General features: G+C 46.9%; 1 protein-coding gene across 3 annotated transcripts in view; it reads right to left on the bottom strand.

The window, feature by feature from the left end:
* Positions 1-10,529: 10,529 nt before the first annotated feature.
* The window catches only part of Cds1 (CDP-diacylglycerol synthase 1), a 63,581-nt gene continuing 56,173 nt past the window's right edge, over positions 10,530-17,937 (bottom strand). For 2 of the 3 annotated variants that reach the window (XM_063249358.1, XM_063249356.1), the window contains 3 exons: positions 16,894-16,997; positions 15,176-15,214; positions 10,530-13,332 (listed from right to left, as the gene is read on the bottom strand). In XM_063249358.1, coding sequence (XP_063105428.1) covers positions 13,203-13,332; positions 15,176-15,214; positions 16,894-16,997 — 273 coding nt within the window. In that variant the 3' untranslated portion in view covers positions 10,530-13,202. The remainder of the gene's footprint in view (positions 13,333-15,175; positions 15,215-16,893; positions 16,998-17,937) is intronic. The other variant, XM_063249357.1, reaches the window with a different exon arrangement.

Genomic DNA, 17,937 nt, shown 5'->3' with positions numbered 1-17,937 from the left:
GTCAGCTTCAGCTCTATCCAACAGAGGCAAAGAGAATTTCAAAGTATGTTGCCATGCAGAGGGCTGTGCCAGTCAGAGAGACAGCACTTGTTCTGATCCCCAAAAGTACTCTCAGAAACTAAAAACAGAGGCCACCTCCTAAAAATGCCACGTGGCAGAGGCAAACCCCAAGGGAATGGCACTGCTTGGCATGCACAAGCCCCAGACTCCACCCCCATCAACAAAAGCTTGAGGAGCAAAACCCCAGGCTGGTTCTGTTCCTAACTGGCAGCACGGCTTTGCAAATGGCCTCCAGAAGACGTGGCACAGGAAGGCCCCAGGCTTAGCCGCCTACACGGTGGTGCCAGCCTGCTGCACTGGCTGGTCTGCTGAGAAGAGACAAAGTTGTATGAAAGCAACGATTTTGAGCACGCTTGTGGTTCAAGCTCGGATCTCCAAGTTCAGGTGTGCAGCCCCCACCTCCAAGGTAGTGATTTCTGCAGGCATGCTGACACCCAGTCAGCTGGGCCTTGAGCAAATGACACAACAGCTCTCTGAGACTCTCACCCATGAAAGGCCTTGCCTTCACTTCACCCGGGATCAAGCGTTCACCACTGCTCCTTGCTGTCCGTTGTCTCCTCTTAGCTCTGCTGTCTTCATTTCTGAACCATGCTACAGTTTTATCAACTCATTTTTTTTTATCTGCTCTTGAATCTCTTGTTGCGGGAAAATTTCCAAGTCAAACCAAAAGGAAACCCTTTGCATCGAGGAGAGAAGAAGGCAGTGTTTAATCTTTACGTCATGAACTGTTGAATCTTCATGCCAGTGGACTGTTGTGGGACAGTTCCCAAAGGCAGCAGCACTGAGTTTACAGAGAGCTTACTTTATATAGCATTTAGAAGCGGGAAGTACAAACCAAGTGACAAAACATTACTGTTATGGATTAAAACCTGGTGGTCAACTTAACACCAGCCGAAATAAATCAGGATGGTGCTGGGCATAGATGTTCCACCTAAGGAAAGTTGTCAGCATAAATAGAGATGTGAAGGAGAAGCTAGGCATTGTGGGCTCTCCTAAATGTTGCTGTTTGAGCCGTTGGTTCTCCTGGAGGAGCTCGTCATGACTAGCTTCCCCAGTGTGAGTTTGATCATTGTCATCGGAGGAGCTCGGGACCTTGTTGGTGAGAGTAGCTGTGGTTCAATGAATGGGGCAGAAAACAAAATGAAGAAGACAAACTGACAACTAATGACAGAAAAAGAGCTCAACAGAAATGAGGCAGAGAAGATTGGATGATAGGACAGCTATTTTGGAGAAAATGACGTCTTAAGAGGTAATACTGATTTAGTATCATCTTGTTTTGAAGTCTCATCAAGCTTTTGTTCTTCTGTCTCCATTGGTCTAAACAGGTTGTATCTTATTGAATTTTATTATATATGATAGTATAAGCAAAACCTTTTATAGACAAGGAGTTAGTTGATTCTAAATACCCTGTAATACTGTCATTCTCTTAAATGGTTTTACATTGTTTTGATATATTTGATGCTACAGTATACGAAGTTATACTCGAAGATTTCAAGGAAAGAGACAATATGGTAACTACTTTTATGTCGGGATAATCTTGTGGTGAAACACTGTTTTGCTTAAATGGTTATGTTTTGATCTGCGCTGATTTGCTGTTATGCCCTCTTTTATCTCAATCTCCATTTTATTATTTACTTTTTTTAGACTTTTAATTAAGAGAAAAATAAATTTAAAAATAGCAGGATATATTATAGTAACCCACTTTGACTTTCCATTATCTTGATTTAAAGCCCTGTATTGCTCTCACCATCTTGTTTTGACTGATGTTCCTCTATCCTGTTTTGCTTGATAGTTCCAGGTTCAAAAGTTTAGGCAACAGCTGTGAAGATAGTGGGATTCATTATGATGCCCATTCTGGTTGACTATTATCTACTTTTGAAGACCTGTAATGTCTCCAATGTTTTGGTTTTGTTGGTTTTGTTCTTTACTGTTTTGTTCAAATTTTATTATAACTAATGATATAGGCAATTCTATTAGAGATAGCGGGAGGCATTATGGTAACCATTGTTGATCACCTAGTATTATGCTTTTACATTATCTATTACGTCCACCCTTTTGATTTGACTGACTGTTCTGTTATGTCACATTTGGTTTTACTCTCTTCCAAAAAAGTAATAAGAACTGTGGGAGCAACAAAACCCAAAATGTGTAATTGTCATTGTACAAAAGAGAGGAAAAGTGCTCTAAATGATATAACTGCATGTATATTTAAGTGTATAAGATAGATAATAATATTACTGAGTTTTGTTGGATCATTGAACAGAACTGTTTGCAGTCTCACTGTTGGAATGTCCACTTTATAAGCTTTAATTTTGTAACTTGAACAATTATTTCTAAGATGACAAAATGTAATCCATTAACTAGTGATTTCCTACTGTTTATTTTTTTCTGTAAATCTGTATAACTTGTACCCTTTCTCTGCTTTTTTTTTTCCTTTTTCTCCTTAAATAAAATTTAAAAAATAAATAAATAAATTTCCATAAGGAAAAAAAAAAAAAAGAGAGAGTGGCTGTGGTTCACTTTGGGGGGAGCTCTGGTCCTTATATTGAGCATCACTTTCTGGCTCCAGAGGGGAAGATATGTGCAGTTTAATCTCTAGGAGAAACTCGTCACACTGGCTTCTTGGCATGGACTCGACTGTGTTTATCATCAGAGGAGCTCAGGACCTCCATGTTCCTGAGGATGGCTGTGATGCTTTTCAGGACATCCCTGGTCTTTATTATGAGTATGACTTCTCAGCTCCAACATAGAACCCTCAACCTACCAGCACAGCTCTTTCACCCCACTGGCATATACTTTCTAGCTTCCACTGCTGACCTTTGGGCCTTCCCAGTGTGGATCCAAAAAACAGACTGATGTGAGCCTCCTTGTGGGCTCTAGACCTCCAGCTGGACTCATGGGAGATACTGTCATGAGTTCTAGGTTTTTCAGCTGGACTCATGCGGGACACTGCTGTGGGATCCATGCGCTTGGCTGAATATTCTGAATCTTCAGTGTTGTGGACAGATTTCCTGCACTTTCTTATGTTAACTCTGGGTGACCATCACAAAATATTATAAATTCTGTGTCCTGATTCTAACTGTTCTCCTCACAACCCTTGACTACAACAGAAATTGGTGGGATCATGGCTATTGTTGCCTGGCCATGTGACTTAAAAGCCCAGGGAATTAATTTGGAAAGTTTCTGAAGGGACTGGACAAAAGACAGCCCCTGCCTGTATGCTGTGAACCACATTGGAGACTCTGATCAGACCCTGGAACCGTAGGGCACTGACGGAAATGCTGCCTGTTAAGATGAAGCTCCCGAGGCTTCTGCTGAGGACTGCAATGGCTGCTGGAGTCCAGGTAGGATATTGTGCTTTGGCTGGAAGTTGGTCATTTTGTTTGTGTTTAGAGATATTACCTGAGTGGCAGAAAAAATTCAGTGCAGTCTACTGTTGGAATGGTAGCAGGGTTACTTCTGTAGAGCTTTTGACCAGAGCTATGTTGGAAATTTAGAGTAAAGAGCCAGTAGAGTAATTTAAAACATTTGGCCAGAAAGAAGGCTCCAGAGGTACTGTGGGTTGCAAAGATGAAATGAGAACATAGTTGTTGAGAAGAAGAGGACAATGGAAAATGAACTGAAGGCTTTCACCTGAGGAGGAGTATATTTGAATTGCAGGAGATCCTTGTTTTGTAGTCTTGCCATGGCTTGTTAAAAATTAATGGGAAGTAAGGGCTGTGACTGTAATGTTTTAATTTGATTTTAATGTTTTTCTATGTTTGTAACCACATTAATTAATCAAAGTATTGTGTTTTAATGTTGAACCTTGGTCACCCTTTAAATGTTTTGCTTTTGGTACAGGAATAAGTGTAAAAAATTGTATATATGTGATTGTTGCATTAATGTAAATCTGAGTAGACTAAGATATGTTAATTTCACAAATCTGCCACTAAAGGCTATAGTTTAAGGAAATGTGTGTGGTTATTAAGTTGCCAGGGTTAGATTGCCATGGATTAAAACCTGGTGGGTAACTTAATACCAGCTGAACTAAATCAGCATGGTGCTGAGCATACATGTTCTACCTGAGGAAAGTTGCCAGCATAGAGACATGGAGATGAGTGAGGCATTGAGGGTTTCTCTAAGTGTTGCTGTTTGAGCTGTTGGTTCTCCTGGAAGAGCTCGTCATGACAAGCTTCCCCAGTGTGAGTTTGACCATTGTCATTGGAGGAGCTCGGGACCTTGTTGGTGAGAGCGGCTGTAGTTCACTTTGGGGGAGCTCTGGTCCTTACATTGAGCATCACTTCGTGGCTCCAGAGGGGAAGACGTGTGCAGTTTAATCTCTAGGAGAAACTTGTCATGCTGGCTTTCTGGCATGTACTCGAATGTGCTTACCATCAGGAGCTTAGGACCTCTGTGTCACTGAGGATGGCTGTGGTGCTTTTCAGGACAGCCCTGGTCTTTATTATGAGGATGACTTCTTGGCTCCATCATAGAACCCTCACCCTACCAGCACAGCTCCTTCCCCCCACTGGCATAGACTTTCTGGCTTCTACCACTGACCTTTGGGCCTTCTCAGCACAGATCCATAAAACAGACTGGTGTGAGTCCTTCTTGTGGGCTCTAGACCTCCAGTTGACGGAGGCATTATTATGGGCTATAAGTTTTCATCTGGACTCATGCAGGACATTGCTGTGGGATTCAGGCCCTTGGCTGAATATTCTGGGTCTTTAGTGTTGTGGACAGATTTCCTGCACTTTCTTGTGTTAACTTTGGGTAATCATCATAAAATAATATTATAAATTCTGTGTCCTGATTCTAATTGTTCTCCTCAGAACCCCTGACTACAGTTACAAACCCCTGACTACAACAATTACATAACTGGTTATATGAATTGAGTCATATATTGACAGGCAGGCTAGTATTAGACATATTTGTTGAAATAAATTGTTTATCATAATATAGAAACATTTCACGAACAAGGAGAGGGGGCCCTTGCAGGGTGAGCATAAAGGCGTCCCTAACTAGCCCAGGGTGCCCCAAGGTGCAGGCAGTTACTCTGATTTAGTGCTCATCAGAGGTGTGCAGCTGGGCTTTAGACAAGTCAAAGTCAATTAATTCAGCAAAAGAAACTTGGTCAGAGACCTCTACTTTTTCTCCGATTTGTATCATGGAATCCCTGTAAGTTTCCTGTTTTATAAATGTGTTCTTATAATTGTGGCCCAGCACTCTCATTAAATTGCATGCTGTGCAGCCTTCCCAACACATTCCATCCCTTGGTTGCTTTTCTTCTGGGACTGCATTCGTGTTCTTTTCAAACTTCTCCCACCTCCTTGCTGTGCTCCTTTCTTTTGCAGAGGTCAGACTACTCCTATTTATCCTCCTCCTTTTTCACGCTTAAGCTGGGTGTGTCCCCTCAGGGCTTCCCTGCCTCACAGCCTCCCAGACCTTCCTTTAAAATCTCAGTGGAAGCCAACATGACCCCACAGCTCTTACATTATACATGTCAATAAAACCAGCACCACAGAAAACACCAAGTTCCACTACAGAAGCAACAGTCAGGCCCCTCTAGCCCATGGCTACAGCAACCTCTAAGTGCCTGAATGACTGCATGTGCTGAAACAACTTCTAGCTCTTCTAGTTCCAGCAGGCCTTCTGGAACTCTTCTCAAATGAGAGGCTGTCAAATTTGTACCCTTGAGTGATGGGAAGGGTCTTACTGATCTCTGAGATGCCCTGAAAGCATCTTCTATAAAGTACTTGGCTTCTTTTTAATTGTGCTAATCTCTTTAGCAGACGTACCTTCTTTGATCCCAACTTTACACATGGTTCATTTTGAGCTAAAATTTAAGTTCTTCAAATTTTTCTGCTCTCCCTTTTGTTCCTGATTCTTACCATCCATCTGGGTCAAAGCAGACAGCGGTACCCATGCCACTGACTAGATGTTGAGCTGTCTTGAAATTCTTTCTGCCAAAACAATTAGTCTTTCACCCTTAATCTTAGACTTCTGATCTCAAGATGTAGTCAAACTTTTCTGCCAGAGTGTAACACACATGCCCTCTACTCCAAGTGCCAATGGAAGCCTTGTTCCCAGCTGAAACCTAAACCTGGACTTTACTGTCCACATCAACATTCTGGCTTTCTGAACTCCAGAATTATCTATCAAGGTCTGTTTATAGGATTCTAAAGTCTCTCTAGCCAGCATCTCCAAATCTTTCCAAACTCCTACTACAGACCAGTTCTAAAGGCTTGTAAGTCCCATAGTAAGGTATAGTTGCAGCAATGACCCTATTTCTGGGGTACCAATATTCTGTATTAGTCAGCTGTGCCAGTGCTGGACCCAACACCCAGTAATCACAATGTAACAGAGCAAAGCTTTACTTTGCTCATGGTTTCAGTCCAGGACCAGCTGGCTCTAAGGTAGAGACTTTATGGCTGAAGAGTGTAGTGGAGCAGAGTGTAGTGGTTAGTTCATGGTGGCCAGGGAGCAGAGCAGGGAAACAGCAACAGAGAGGAAGGGGTGGGGAACCACCTAGAGTACCCAAGGCCATGCCTTTGTGACCCACCCTGACATGCCAGTGAGTACGCTTTACTAATCTGCTGAGTGTTCCCTACTCTAATGAAACTGCTGTATCAGGATGGATGAACAAGTTCCTTCACCCCCTCTCCATGTACCCAGATCTTCTACCTCAGGGGACAGGCCATAAGGTCTTTGTGACAATGACAGAAGAAAGCCTCCTCCCCTCCTCCTAGAGCCAACCTGGCAAGGCTGAAGTACTCCAAGGCATGGACTGCCCGGCATGGATTGAGGAGGGCTGTGTGGACCCCTAACAATAGAGCCAGCTGGGGCCCCTCCCCACCTCACACTCAGACAGCACACTGTCCTCCTCCTGTCTGCTTGCCAGACCCACGACAGCTTCTCCAGTAACAGCTTTAAAACAGAATCATCACAGTACACATTCAGTGTTTTAATATGTTCACACAGACACACAACCACCACTACATTTCTGGAAAATTTTCATGGCTCCAGAGGAAGGAATCTTCTGGCAGCCCCTAACCATTCCACTGTCCCCAGCCCCAGGAAGTCAAAAATCTCCCTTCAGTTATAAACCTGCCCATTCTGGATGTTTCACGTAATGGAACCATACAGTATGTAGCCTTCTGTGTTTGGCTAGGGCCAGCACACTAATACAAGCTGTATCCTTGGCCCCTTTTTGAGATAAGGTGTCACTAAGTTGCCCAAAGTGACCTCAGACTTTCTCTTTCTGCCTCAGCCTCCAGAAGAGCTGGGGTTACAGACAGGTGCCACCACACCCGGATCATAAGAGATCTTTATATATTCTGGATACAAGTCTCTTATCAGAGACAGGATTTGCAGAAATTTTCTCTCAGGTTGTGGTTTGTCTTTTTAACTTTCTTGATGGTGTCTCCAAGTTCAACCCTTCTAAGCTGACTGAGTCTCTGGGTCAGGCCTGTCTGCCGAGGGTCTGCCACCAGTGTCTGTCTCCCCAGCTTTCTGGGCTGTCCACGTCCTCCCCATGCATGTGACTTTGCTAAAAGGACGCAGCTTTCCACCAGGGCCCAGCTCATCCCCCCACTGGGACTGCCACTCCCGCTGATGTCACCCAGAGTGGCCATCAGCCACTGTGTCATGTCTGCTGAGTCCCTTGGCCTCCAGGACCATCACAGCCGAGCAGGAGCTCCAAAGCCCTGAGGGCGAGTTCTGTAAGACACGGCACTTCTCAAGTTGGCACCTTTGTTCAGTTTCCCACTTTCTAAACATCTTTTGAAAGAAGATTCTCTTGCCTCTTTACTCAGACACTGCTGGAGGTCCTACCTTGAAAATTCTATTTTGCAGTAAGAAAGGACAGGGCCTGATCCAAATAGGACAACCCAGTGGGCGTGGTGCACCCAAACAGAATCGGGTCACAGCAGGAGAACTTGGCGCAAGTTGAGAGAATTCATGCTGTAGACGGCGAGGCTTGCTTCTGGTTCCTGGGAAGGCTCTGTGCCGACCCGGCTCCTTCCTCCTCTTCTGTGCCATGTGGGCACCACCCTGGCTGCGTGGCCAGAGGTTCCCAGCCTGTCACAAGCACCCTGGAGGACTGAAAAGGATCTTACACATTTGCATTTTAAAATGGTCAAAAACTGTGAGTACTGATTTTATCAGAGAAGCTAGGGCCTGGGATGTAGCTCAGTGGTACAAATGCCTGCCCGACAAACACAAGGTTGGGAGTTCAATCCCTGGTGTTGGAAAAAAAGTTATACATATTCCAAATAAACATAGGAAAGAATGCACAATAGTGAGAGTCATGTGGGAAATGAAATTAAAACCACAGGACCCCTCTACACACCAGCTACCAGGGCGGAGCTCTGAAGCAGGCTTGGGAGAGGGCAAAGAGCGATGCCAGCAGGAGTGGAAGACCACGCTGGCTTCAGGAAACAGCCAGATTGGGGGGGGGGGGCGCTCACTTACAATCCTAGCAGGCTGGGCGGCTGAGGCGGAAAGATCACAGGTTCAGGCCCAGCCTACGCGATATAACTTAGAAGATCTGTATCAAAATAAAAAAATATAAAATAAGGGTCAGGGACGTAGCTTAGTGTGAAGGCCCTGAGTTCAGTCCTCAGTACTGCAGGAAAGAGAAAGAAAAGAGGAAAGGAAGGAAGGAGATGAAAGAAGGAAGGAAAGACAGAAAGAAAGGGGGGGGGGAGAGCAGGCAGGCGGGCAGGCAATTTGATTCTATCTTTAAAAATATGAACTAGTAATTCCACCCACAGCAATCTATGCAACAGGAATGAAAACTGGTTCACAGACATGTCTGTGGACAAATTTTTTGTTTTTGTTTTCTGAGACTGAGTCTTGCTCTGCGTCCAGGCTGGTCTTGAACTCACAGTGATCCTCCAGCCTCAGCCTCCCCAGTGCTGGAATCACAGGCATAGGTCACCACACTTGGTTATCACGAATTTTTGTAGCAGTATTTTCCATTAGAGCCCCCAACTGGAAATAACCACATTTCCGTGGTAAATGGAAACAGTATTCATATAAACTAGTGATGGATGCAAAGCACGGTATCAGATGTAAAACCTGACATGATGTAGGATCTCGCTGTGTGCGCACTGCGGGGAAAAAGTGAATTCTGCAGACAGAATGCAGACGGTGGTTGTCTGAGGCAGGGGCTGGGGTAAACTGCACTGGGCACCCAGGAAGCTTCCAGAGCATGTGGAACTCTCTTCAAGCTGGATTGTATCTCAGTACAGCTGTTGGAGACAAGAAACAGATTGCGGCTCTGCCTATTTCAGGGTGTCCATCTCACCAGGGCAAACTGAGACTTCTGGTACTCGACCTTCACAAATGTTCAGGCTATATTGCAGCCAATGAAAACTACACTGAGTAGTTAAGAACGTTCCCCAAAGGCACCACGCTTCCTGGGCCCATCTGAGATGTACACTGCCACACTCCCGAGCAGAAAAGCCCTGAGCCATTATGTTCAGGGCAGACACGCAGCTGAAAGAAGGGGTAGAGGGACCCCCTCAGCTCATTCTGCAACCCACTTTGCCCTCGTGGGAAAGCTGCCAGCCCAGGCCCCTCTGAAGCATGCCTCGATGCTCATCTGATGCTTCCAGAAGGTTCACTCCTGCAGACTTCTAACTGCCAGAGATCTGGTGGGTCATGACCTCTCGCCCAACCTGCAGTAGCTAAAGCTGCTGAGCCCGTCCCCCTCTCCGGGCATGGAGGAAGGCATGCACTGCAGGAGGCAAGGGGCAGCCCTGGTCACGCACGAACAGGCCCTGAGCAGGAGGCAGGCAGGGCTGCCCCATACCCCTGGGTCCCCACCCTTCTTTTGTGCAGGACAGTGGGCCCTGGTGCTTTCGTCCTCCCAAACAAAGCTCAGTGCTGACTGCACTGCAGACACCTAGCTTGGACAAGGAGACCAGCTGTGTCATCCACAGTTCAAGGAACATTTGGGCCAATGCCACTAAAAGCAGCCGAAGCAAAAAATGATGGTTATCTTTCTGTTCCATCACTGCCCCAACCTTCCCACAAGGGAGGAGCAATGGGATAGCAGCAGACTGGACAAAGGTGGCCTCAAACCCTGAGTCCTTAAAACACCTAATGTGCTGAAGAGCCCAGCTCACAGCTAAATAAGAGGCCGGGCAGGGCCAGGGGCCAGGGGCTCCCAGTGGAGTCTGAAGCCTCTAAGCACCTACAGGGTGCGTACTCCCACCAGACAGAGGACACAGAGGCCAAGCCCTGCCTGGCTTCCAAGAGCCCAGAGTTCTAGGAGGGGACGCATATCAGCTCGGGTGCCCCCGAATTTTAGAACATCACCTCTTAGCCAACACGGATGTGGGGCATCCAAAGCTGCTTCCCTGTGCTCCAAAGATGTGGCTGTCGATGTGAATCCACGTATCTGTCACTACTTTATAATCCTCAGTGCAGGGAACAAATGCTGCTTTCTCCCGTAAGAAAATGGCACAACAAAGTCAAAATGCGATGTTTGGATTTATTGTCCCATCTCAATGCTGTAAAAAGACTGAGAGCGGGGGGATATACATCGTGCACCCTCACCCAGGTACAATACACACAGTTCCCACTGTTCCTTCTCTGTGGAACAAGGTGACACTGTCTTAGTTCAAGCCAAAGTGCAAAGGAAGAGGTGCTGTACGTGGAAAACCAAGTGGGTGGCGAGGTCTCTTCATTCTCAGTGCCAGTGAGTGACGCAGGAGGGAGGCGCTGAGGAAGCACCGTGCCCTGCAGCTCTGACTCGGCCAGCTGAGTGCAGGTCCCGTGGCAGCTCCTCCCTCCTCCCGGGGCGCAGGTCTGCAGCTGGGAGCCGCAGCCGCCCGCAGGAAGTCGCTGGCTGGCGTCTCAGCTCCGCTACTACACGGCTTCGCTGGAATCTAAGCCCTCGTCACAGTGCAAATAGAAAAGTGATCCAGTCATGGTTTTATGGCAATTTCTTTGCTAAAATATATTCTATTTTAATATACATGCTATAAAAAGTATGCTAAAAAGATTAATCATTATAGGTTTGTTAAAATTAAGAATTTTTTTACATATAATGTACACCCAACTCTAAAAGTATATTTGAGAAAAAGCTCTTACTGTGACCCCAGAGTTCTAGTTTCATACTTTTTATGATGACACTGATTTTATAATACATATATTTAGCAATGCCTTCATAATTCTACCTTGCAAAGCCTCACCAACTACTGGAAAGGCAAATGTGTTGGGAGCTACACATCTGCAAGTTTTTACTTGACAAGCCACAAGCTGCCAAGTTCTCAGTGGGACCTCCCATAGGACATTTTCATTGAACATACTTTAAAATTCTGGGGTCCTGAAACGCTCTTAGGATCAACATGTGGATCTTTTAATGGGACAAATAAAACCAGGAGATAGAGGATACTGAACACTCACAGGTGGTCCGACCTCCAGCATGACCCCATCCCCTCCTTCAGTAGACTCTAAGCTTCTAGGGGGCAGCATGAACTGCGCCAACTCGACACATGCAGTGGTGGCCACTTGGCTCAGTGCCTGCCAGGCCAGAACAAAACTGAGACGCATTCTGGAGTGACTGTGTCTTCCGTGACCCGCAGGGCCCAGGCTAAGACCGTAAGGTCCACAATCTTTTATTTCAGGGAGTAGGATGGAAATGCAAAACCACCATCACCTGTTCCTGATTTAATCAAAAATACTTACTCTCTTCATTAGCAGACCATTCTTTAAAACAGATCTGCCACTCCCTTCTGAATGCTGAGCCAGAGACACTGGTGATTCCTGAGAGCTTCCTGCCAACTGCCTGACAGGAGGTGGGGTGCAGCCTTGCACAGCCCTGGGGCCCCTGCAGGTGCGGAGCGGGAAAGGGGTGGCGAGGCTGGCAGGGACAGGGGAAGGGGAATCACACAATGCAGTGTGGCTAGGTACCAGTAAGTCATCATATGTCACAAACATACACTACCGATAAAAACGCGGAGAGATTACTCTCCTCTGTCACTGTCCATCCCCAACAGCAAGCAGCTGGCTGGTGCGTGTCTGCTGTCGTGGTGGGACTCGCCTCTGCTTGGGCTCAGGATGGGGAGCCCGAGCTCAGCACCCAGGAGCTGCAGGCTCAGGTCCGCATCTACACAGTGCACATGGCCACACGCAAGACCTGCCCCCACCTGCCATGGTCACTGCTGCCCTGTGCTGACCTGCTGGTGTCTGGGCCTCAGCTCCGTGAAGGCAGAGCGCAGTGGGGCACAGAGAGCAGGAAACTCCAGCCACAGGGGCCAGGCCCAGCATGTCCAGTCTGTGGAGTATGTGGGCAGCACCTTGCAGGCCTGCTCTGCCAGTGGGAACCACCCGGGTTTCTCCCGGGAAGGTTTCCTAACAATTTTATCAGACACTTTAATGCCTGCACTTCTTACAAAGCAGTGATGGCAGAAACCGCAGCCTCCCTTTCCTGAATTTTGAACGCGGCTAACAGAAGAACATTTGCTCCTGGCAAGTGACTACTGCCTTGAAAAGTGGACGGGTGGCTGCAGTGCCACAACAGCAGAACCTGAGCCCTGCACATGCAAGGCTCTGGGTGTCATCCCCTGGGCCAGAGACAGACAGAGGGAGGCACAAAAGACAAGAAGCAAGGAAGGAGACAGGAAGGGAAGGCGAGGGGGAGGCGAGAGAGAAAAAGGGTGCGGGTGCCTTGTCTTCTTCCCCTGCCCTTGGCCCTTCAGAATGGCCCTGGGACCAGGGGAGGAGGACGTGCAGGAAAGCCCGTTCCTATGGTACCCTACATAAATCATTCTGATAAATTAAAGAGCAGCTCCACAGGTAAAAGTAAATATTTGTGCCAAAGATTCCACTGCCGGGCACGATGTGAAGACACCTTTAAAAGTAGCGTTTGACCCTAAAATACAAATCCCTCAGACAATGAAACCCAGCAAAGGTGAAAGGAGGCAGCGTTAGAAAGCACATAGAACAAGGACAGGCCGTTTGGCTGGCAATCTGCTGCTTAATTCAGGACCCAGACTGAGTACTTGTTAAATATTCACAGTAATTTCAGAGGAGAAACATTTATGTCTGCAAAATGTCAATCTATTGCATTCTCAACCATTTTTTCGCACAGCAACAGGATCTTGTGTGTCTGGCTCTCTGGTCCAGTCCTCTAAGGCCCTGGCCGGTCACACATTCAGGACAGGCTGCAGGATGCCCTTCTCGGTGAGGTGCGTCTTCAGGGTCCTGTAGATGCTCAGCTGCTGTTCGGGCTGAAGCACAAGCAGCTGCTGCAGGACTTTGCTGGGATTTGGGCCCCTGCGGAACAGTGCAGAGACAGGGTCAGTGCAGCTTCCGAGGGGCAAAGCCCTCCTTGCCCCCCAAGCCACCCGCCACCATCAAGCCTGTGTTTTTGGATGTTAGAAAAGCTACAGCAGTCTCCTTATGATTAGCGTTGGCATAGCATTTCTCTCTCTTTACTTTTAGCATTTATTATCCCTATTTTTAATGGTTTCTTTAATAAACACTTAGCTGGAATTTGCTTTATAACCTAGTAGACAGCCCTTGTCTTTTAAGTTGGAGCATCTGACCTTTTTGTCTGATGGATGCTTATTTGCTGCCATGCATTACTTAGATACTAGTAATACATGGATAAATCCTTCAAACTCTTTATTTTCAGAAAATGCAGCTTTTGCATGCATTAACTTGCACTCTTCTTTGTAAGGAACAGCTGCTCTTCTCTCAGTACAGAAGGCCTCTGAGCCTTGCAGTCACCATCGGAAAGTAGATGTTCCTCCCGTCAGCCGTGGGTGGGGACTGCTCTGGTGGAGCATAACTTCGCTGGCTGAGTATGTTAGGAGCGCTTCCCTTCCTCTGTGGGCCCTGCTCAGGTGTGTGCTGTGGCTGCTGCTGAGTATTGTGGAGGAATGAAATGGGGCAGCCTGGGTTTTGGCTGAGTGTCCTTGGGCGGTACAAGGCTCCCGGCCACAGCGGCTGGCAGGTGACTGGAGTCAGCGTGGGTGACCCTGGGTGGCTGATGGGATCTACTGTGCAATTTTCATAACTCAGAGACTCCTAGATTAAGGGGGTTTCTCTTTTTACCCTCGCTGGGAGAACGCCACACAGTGGGCGTTTCTCTGTGGCCAGGATTCTTGCTCTTGTAGCTGTCTGAACAGTTTCAGGTGTGAAGCACACATCCCTTTCCCTGCTGATGTGAGAGTCAGAATTTCTTTCCATCTCCCATGGTGACTTAGCCTTGCTGATTCTGGCTTTATCTCCAGAAAATGCAAACCTCATTCTGATCTCCCCAACTGAATTGTCTTGGAAAGTGCAAGAGCAGCTCATGCTCAGGAGGGCTGGGCGGGTTCCTCCTGAACCTTGACAAACAGCGCTGCGGAATTGCAGCGACACAAGTGGTCTTGGTTTAGTGACGAGAGAGTTCTGGAGCCCAGGGTGGAAACCACAGTCCCACGAGACAGCAGCAGTGTTGCTAGTGGGGCAGGCATGAGGTTGGCGTTGTACTCAGTGTGCACGGGTCCTGGAGGAGGTCCCAGGAGGGATCCAGGCTGACTGCAAGATGGAGGGTGACCGGGTGGACAGGGAGGGTCTGTGCCCAGATCCATGGCTCTCTGCTGTGGGTGACAGGGCAAGCAGAACCCTTCTCCTCATCCTCCTTTCAAACTGTGTGCACATGCTGGCATCCTGGTTGCTGAATTGGGTCACCTGAGGCTTTCTTGTAGCAGGTTCTGGAACCTGTTTGAGTGTCCCGCAGAGGGGCTTTGGTGCTAGGCTCGGGGCATCTGTGTTCCGTCTCCTGAATAGTCCTAGCTCCCTGTTTCTTTGACAAAGTACCCATTACCATCTGGAAGTTTGTCTGAAGGTAAGAAGTTACGCCTGCCGGGTTACCCCATGTCTGCGTCCCTCAGGCTCCTTTCCTTACAGAACGGACTTGTGTCGTGTCCGGTCTCAGGGCCTTTCCTTGTCTCCATCTCTTGGCTCAGCCTCCCTCCAGGACCTCAAGCAGTTACGCCCTCATGGCTTGTGTCGTCCCCCTGTTCTGCACTTGTCTCTTCTTTCTGTATCTGGGCTGTGTGTTTCTCAAAGCAGACGAGTTCCCGATTTCTCTCCCCCGACAGCAGTGGACAGTAAAGTGTGCTCTTACCCGGAGCCGCCTCGGTCCTTGGGGGTGGCTGCTCTGCACCTGAAGGAAAGGTGCGGTCATCTGTCCTCCCAGTGGTGAGGAGGCATCTGGACCCATCCCTCCCCCAGATGCCTCTGTTCTTTCTATGCACCTTTGCTATATGACTGCTTCCCTAGCAGACTCTACTTGTAACCCTACAGGTTGATTATGATTTGACCCACATTATACTCACATCGTGACTTTGCTGTATAAATTACCCCTGGCAGGAGGCCTCGGTAGCCACTTCCAGGACTGTGCCTATCTCTTAGGAGCCATCTCTCAAGCCCTTCCTACTCTTAACCTCCACTATCCTCTAGAATTTATTCTTTGATTTCAGGGATACAAACACATACATCTGACATCTAGCAGGTTGTATTTCTCCTGTGTGAGTTTCATCTATAGCTGGAACACAGATCAGTGCAATGTGCTGAGCCAAGGACCCCGGCTCAAAAATAAATACTAAAACCATGAAGGATGTGTTTTTTGATTGCAGTGGGATTCAAGCAAATAGCAACAGAGCAAGAAGAATCAGAAAACCTTCGTTTGCATGGAAATCAATCAGTATACTCCTAAATAACCCATGTGTCAAAGAAAGTCTTAACACTGTAAACAAGAATGTGTCTGTAACGGAGCCAACTCTAACTTGTAGGATGAGGTAAATGGTCCTGATGAGGAAGCTAACTCAGACAAGGATGAACATCAGTAATCTGGGTCTCAGCTCAAGAAGCTGGGAAAAGAACAGCAAATTAAACTATAAGAAGATACGGGGATGAAAATGAGAGTACAAAGCAATGGTATGCAGAGCAGACACACCACAGCGCAGACCAACGCAGCTAGAGGAGGATTATGTGAAAAATTAATGAAACTGATAAACCTGTAATAAGACTGTAGCCTCTCCAAAAAAAAAATAAATCAATGAATAACAAAAAAACTCTTCCGATGCTGCAGGTATACATTAGCCATGCAGTTAGGAATCTCCAGATATGCGTTACTGTAAATGGCTCTACAAAGGTAGGGCAGTGTCAGCACCTCAGGTGCGATTCATCCCTGGCCTGACTCCGGCCCATGGAAACTGATGAGCACAGCCTGTACACTGACCTTCTATTTTACAGCAGGTCCAAAGCCTCAAGTTTCCTATGTATCAAGAGTAAAGCACCTTGCTGCAACAGCAATTCCCCAAAGGCAGAATCACCCGGGCCACCTACAAGCATCTAACCAGCTATTTATTTAGCCTGTTCCTGCTCCTCCTCCTCTAATCTCTCAACTCAAGCTGAGAGAGCAAAGACCTGGTTTTGTTCCCTGCTACATCTATGCCTGGAACTTCTAGGACACATAATAGGCATTCAAGCAATTGCTGGAAGACTGAATGGGTTTCTGCTTTTTAACTCTTATTAGTTTGCCATTCTTCTAATGCCCCACATGAGAAATTAATCTCATGTTTCAAACCCAGCCTTGGGCACATTCACTGCCCATTAGCTCAGCCTTGTCAAGGACCATGCGTACACTACCTGTCTGTTTTATGGTAATTGCTTAAAGGTGTGTAAAAACTGCAAGGGCACTGTATCACACGCTACTCAAAGCTACGGTCTCGCAGCCAACGGTAGATCTCCAGTGACAGATAAGTAAACTTATTCAAATGAATATCAGTGTAAATGAGAACTCAAAGCAACACGCAAGGAAGCTTGGGGGTGAATAGGTACCTTATGAAGCTTGTGATGTAGACATGCACGAAAGTTGCCATTAGATACTGACAATCAAACCTGTCCATGATCCCGCCATGCCCAGGGATGGTGTCTGCAAAATCCTTCAGAAACAAACACAGTCAGTCATGAATTTGCAAGAATATCACCTCTGCAAAGCTCTTATCTTTACAGGCGTTTACAAGTCTTTTCAGCATCAGGAGGTACAAAAAGAAAACACTGTTAAATTTTTCCACTAAATGCATATTTATTAGAACACACCCAACAGATTAAAGCCAAATCTTTCAGGTATGAGCTCATGTCAGCATGATTTGGGAACTGACCCATAGCATCAGACTAATGCCAATTAAACATTAAAATTAACTTTTCACTAATGGAAACTTTTCTAAATGAAAGTGGCCTCAGCTATTCCTGATCTAATTTTGGTATAGCCTATCCTTCTGTTCAGCCAGACTGAACTGGGAGCTATTTTGGTTTTGTTGACAGGCGTAAAGTCGTGTCTGTCCCCTGAAAGAAACACTTTACTTCTATGATATGTATTTCAACGAATCAAAGCACACCACAGTTGGCCTTTACCACCAACGCCCTGCAGGGATGCCCTCCTGGCTACACTGGGCTCACAAGGCCAGCAGGCTCAGCTCCTCTGCTTCTCTGCACTCGTTGTGGCTCTTTTCTGTCCCTGTCTGTGAAGGACCTACTGTGTGCTTTGCACAGACCTCACCTTGAATGCTACCTCCCTGAGTTTCCCTGGGGCCTGCATCCCACTAGGGGAGACTAGATGATGAGCTGCCCTAACCAAAGCATATTCTGAGTGTGAAGTACCTAGGGCAGGGCGGGCAAAGCAGGTCCCACAGACCAATTCAGCCCACAGCCTGCTTTGTCAATAAAGCTTTATTGAGACCCAGTCATGCACAATCATTGACATTCGGCCTGTGGGGTGGGTGGGGGTCACAGAGTTCAGAGTGGGAAAGGGCAGGGGAGAAGTGACAGTCTTCCGTGCTGAAGACAACTTAGCATTCACTCTTCCCAGGAAACATTTAGTGA

This window comes from Cavia porcellus, unplaced genomic scaffold (genome assembly GCF_034190915.1).
Source record: "Cavia porcellus strain 051 isolate PalLab524CR breed Dunkin Hartley unplaced genomic scaffold, mCavPor4.1 scaffold_5, whole genome shotgun sequence".
NCBI lineage: Eukaryota > Metazoa > Chordata > Mammalia > Rodentia > Caviidae > Cavia > Cavia porcellus.
This window is presented reverse-complemented; position numbering and strand designations above follow the sequence as displayed.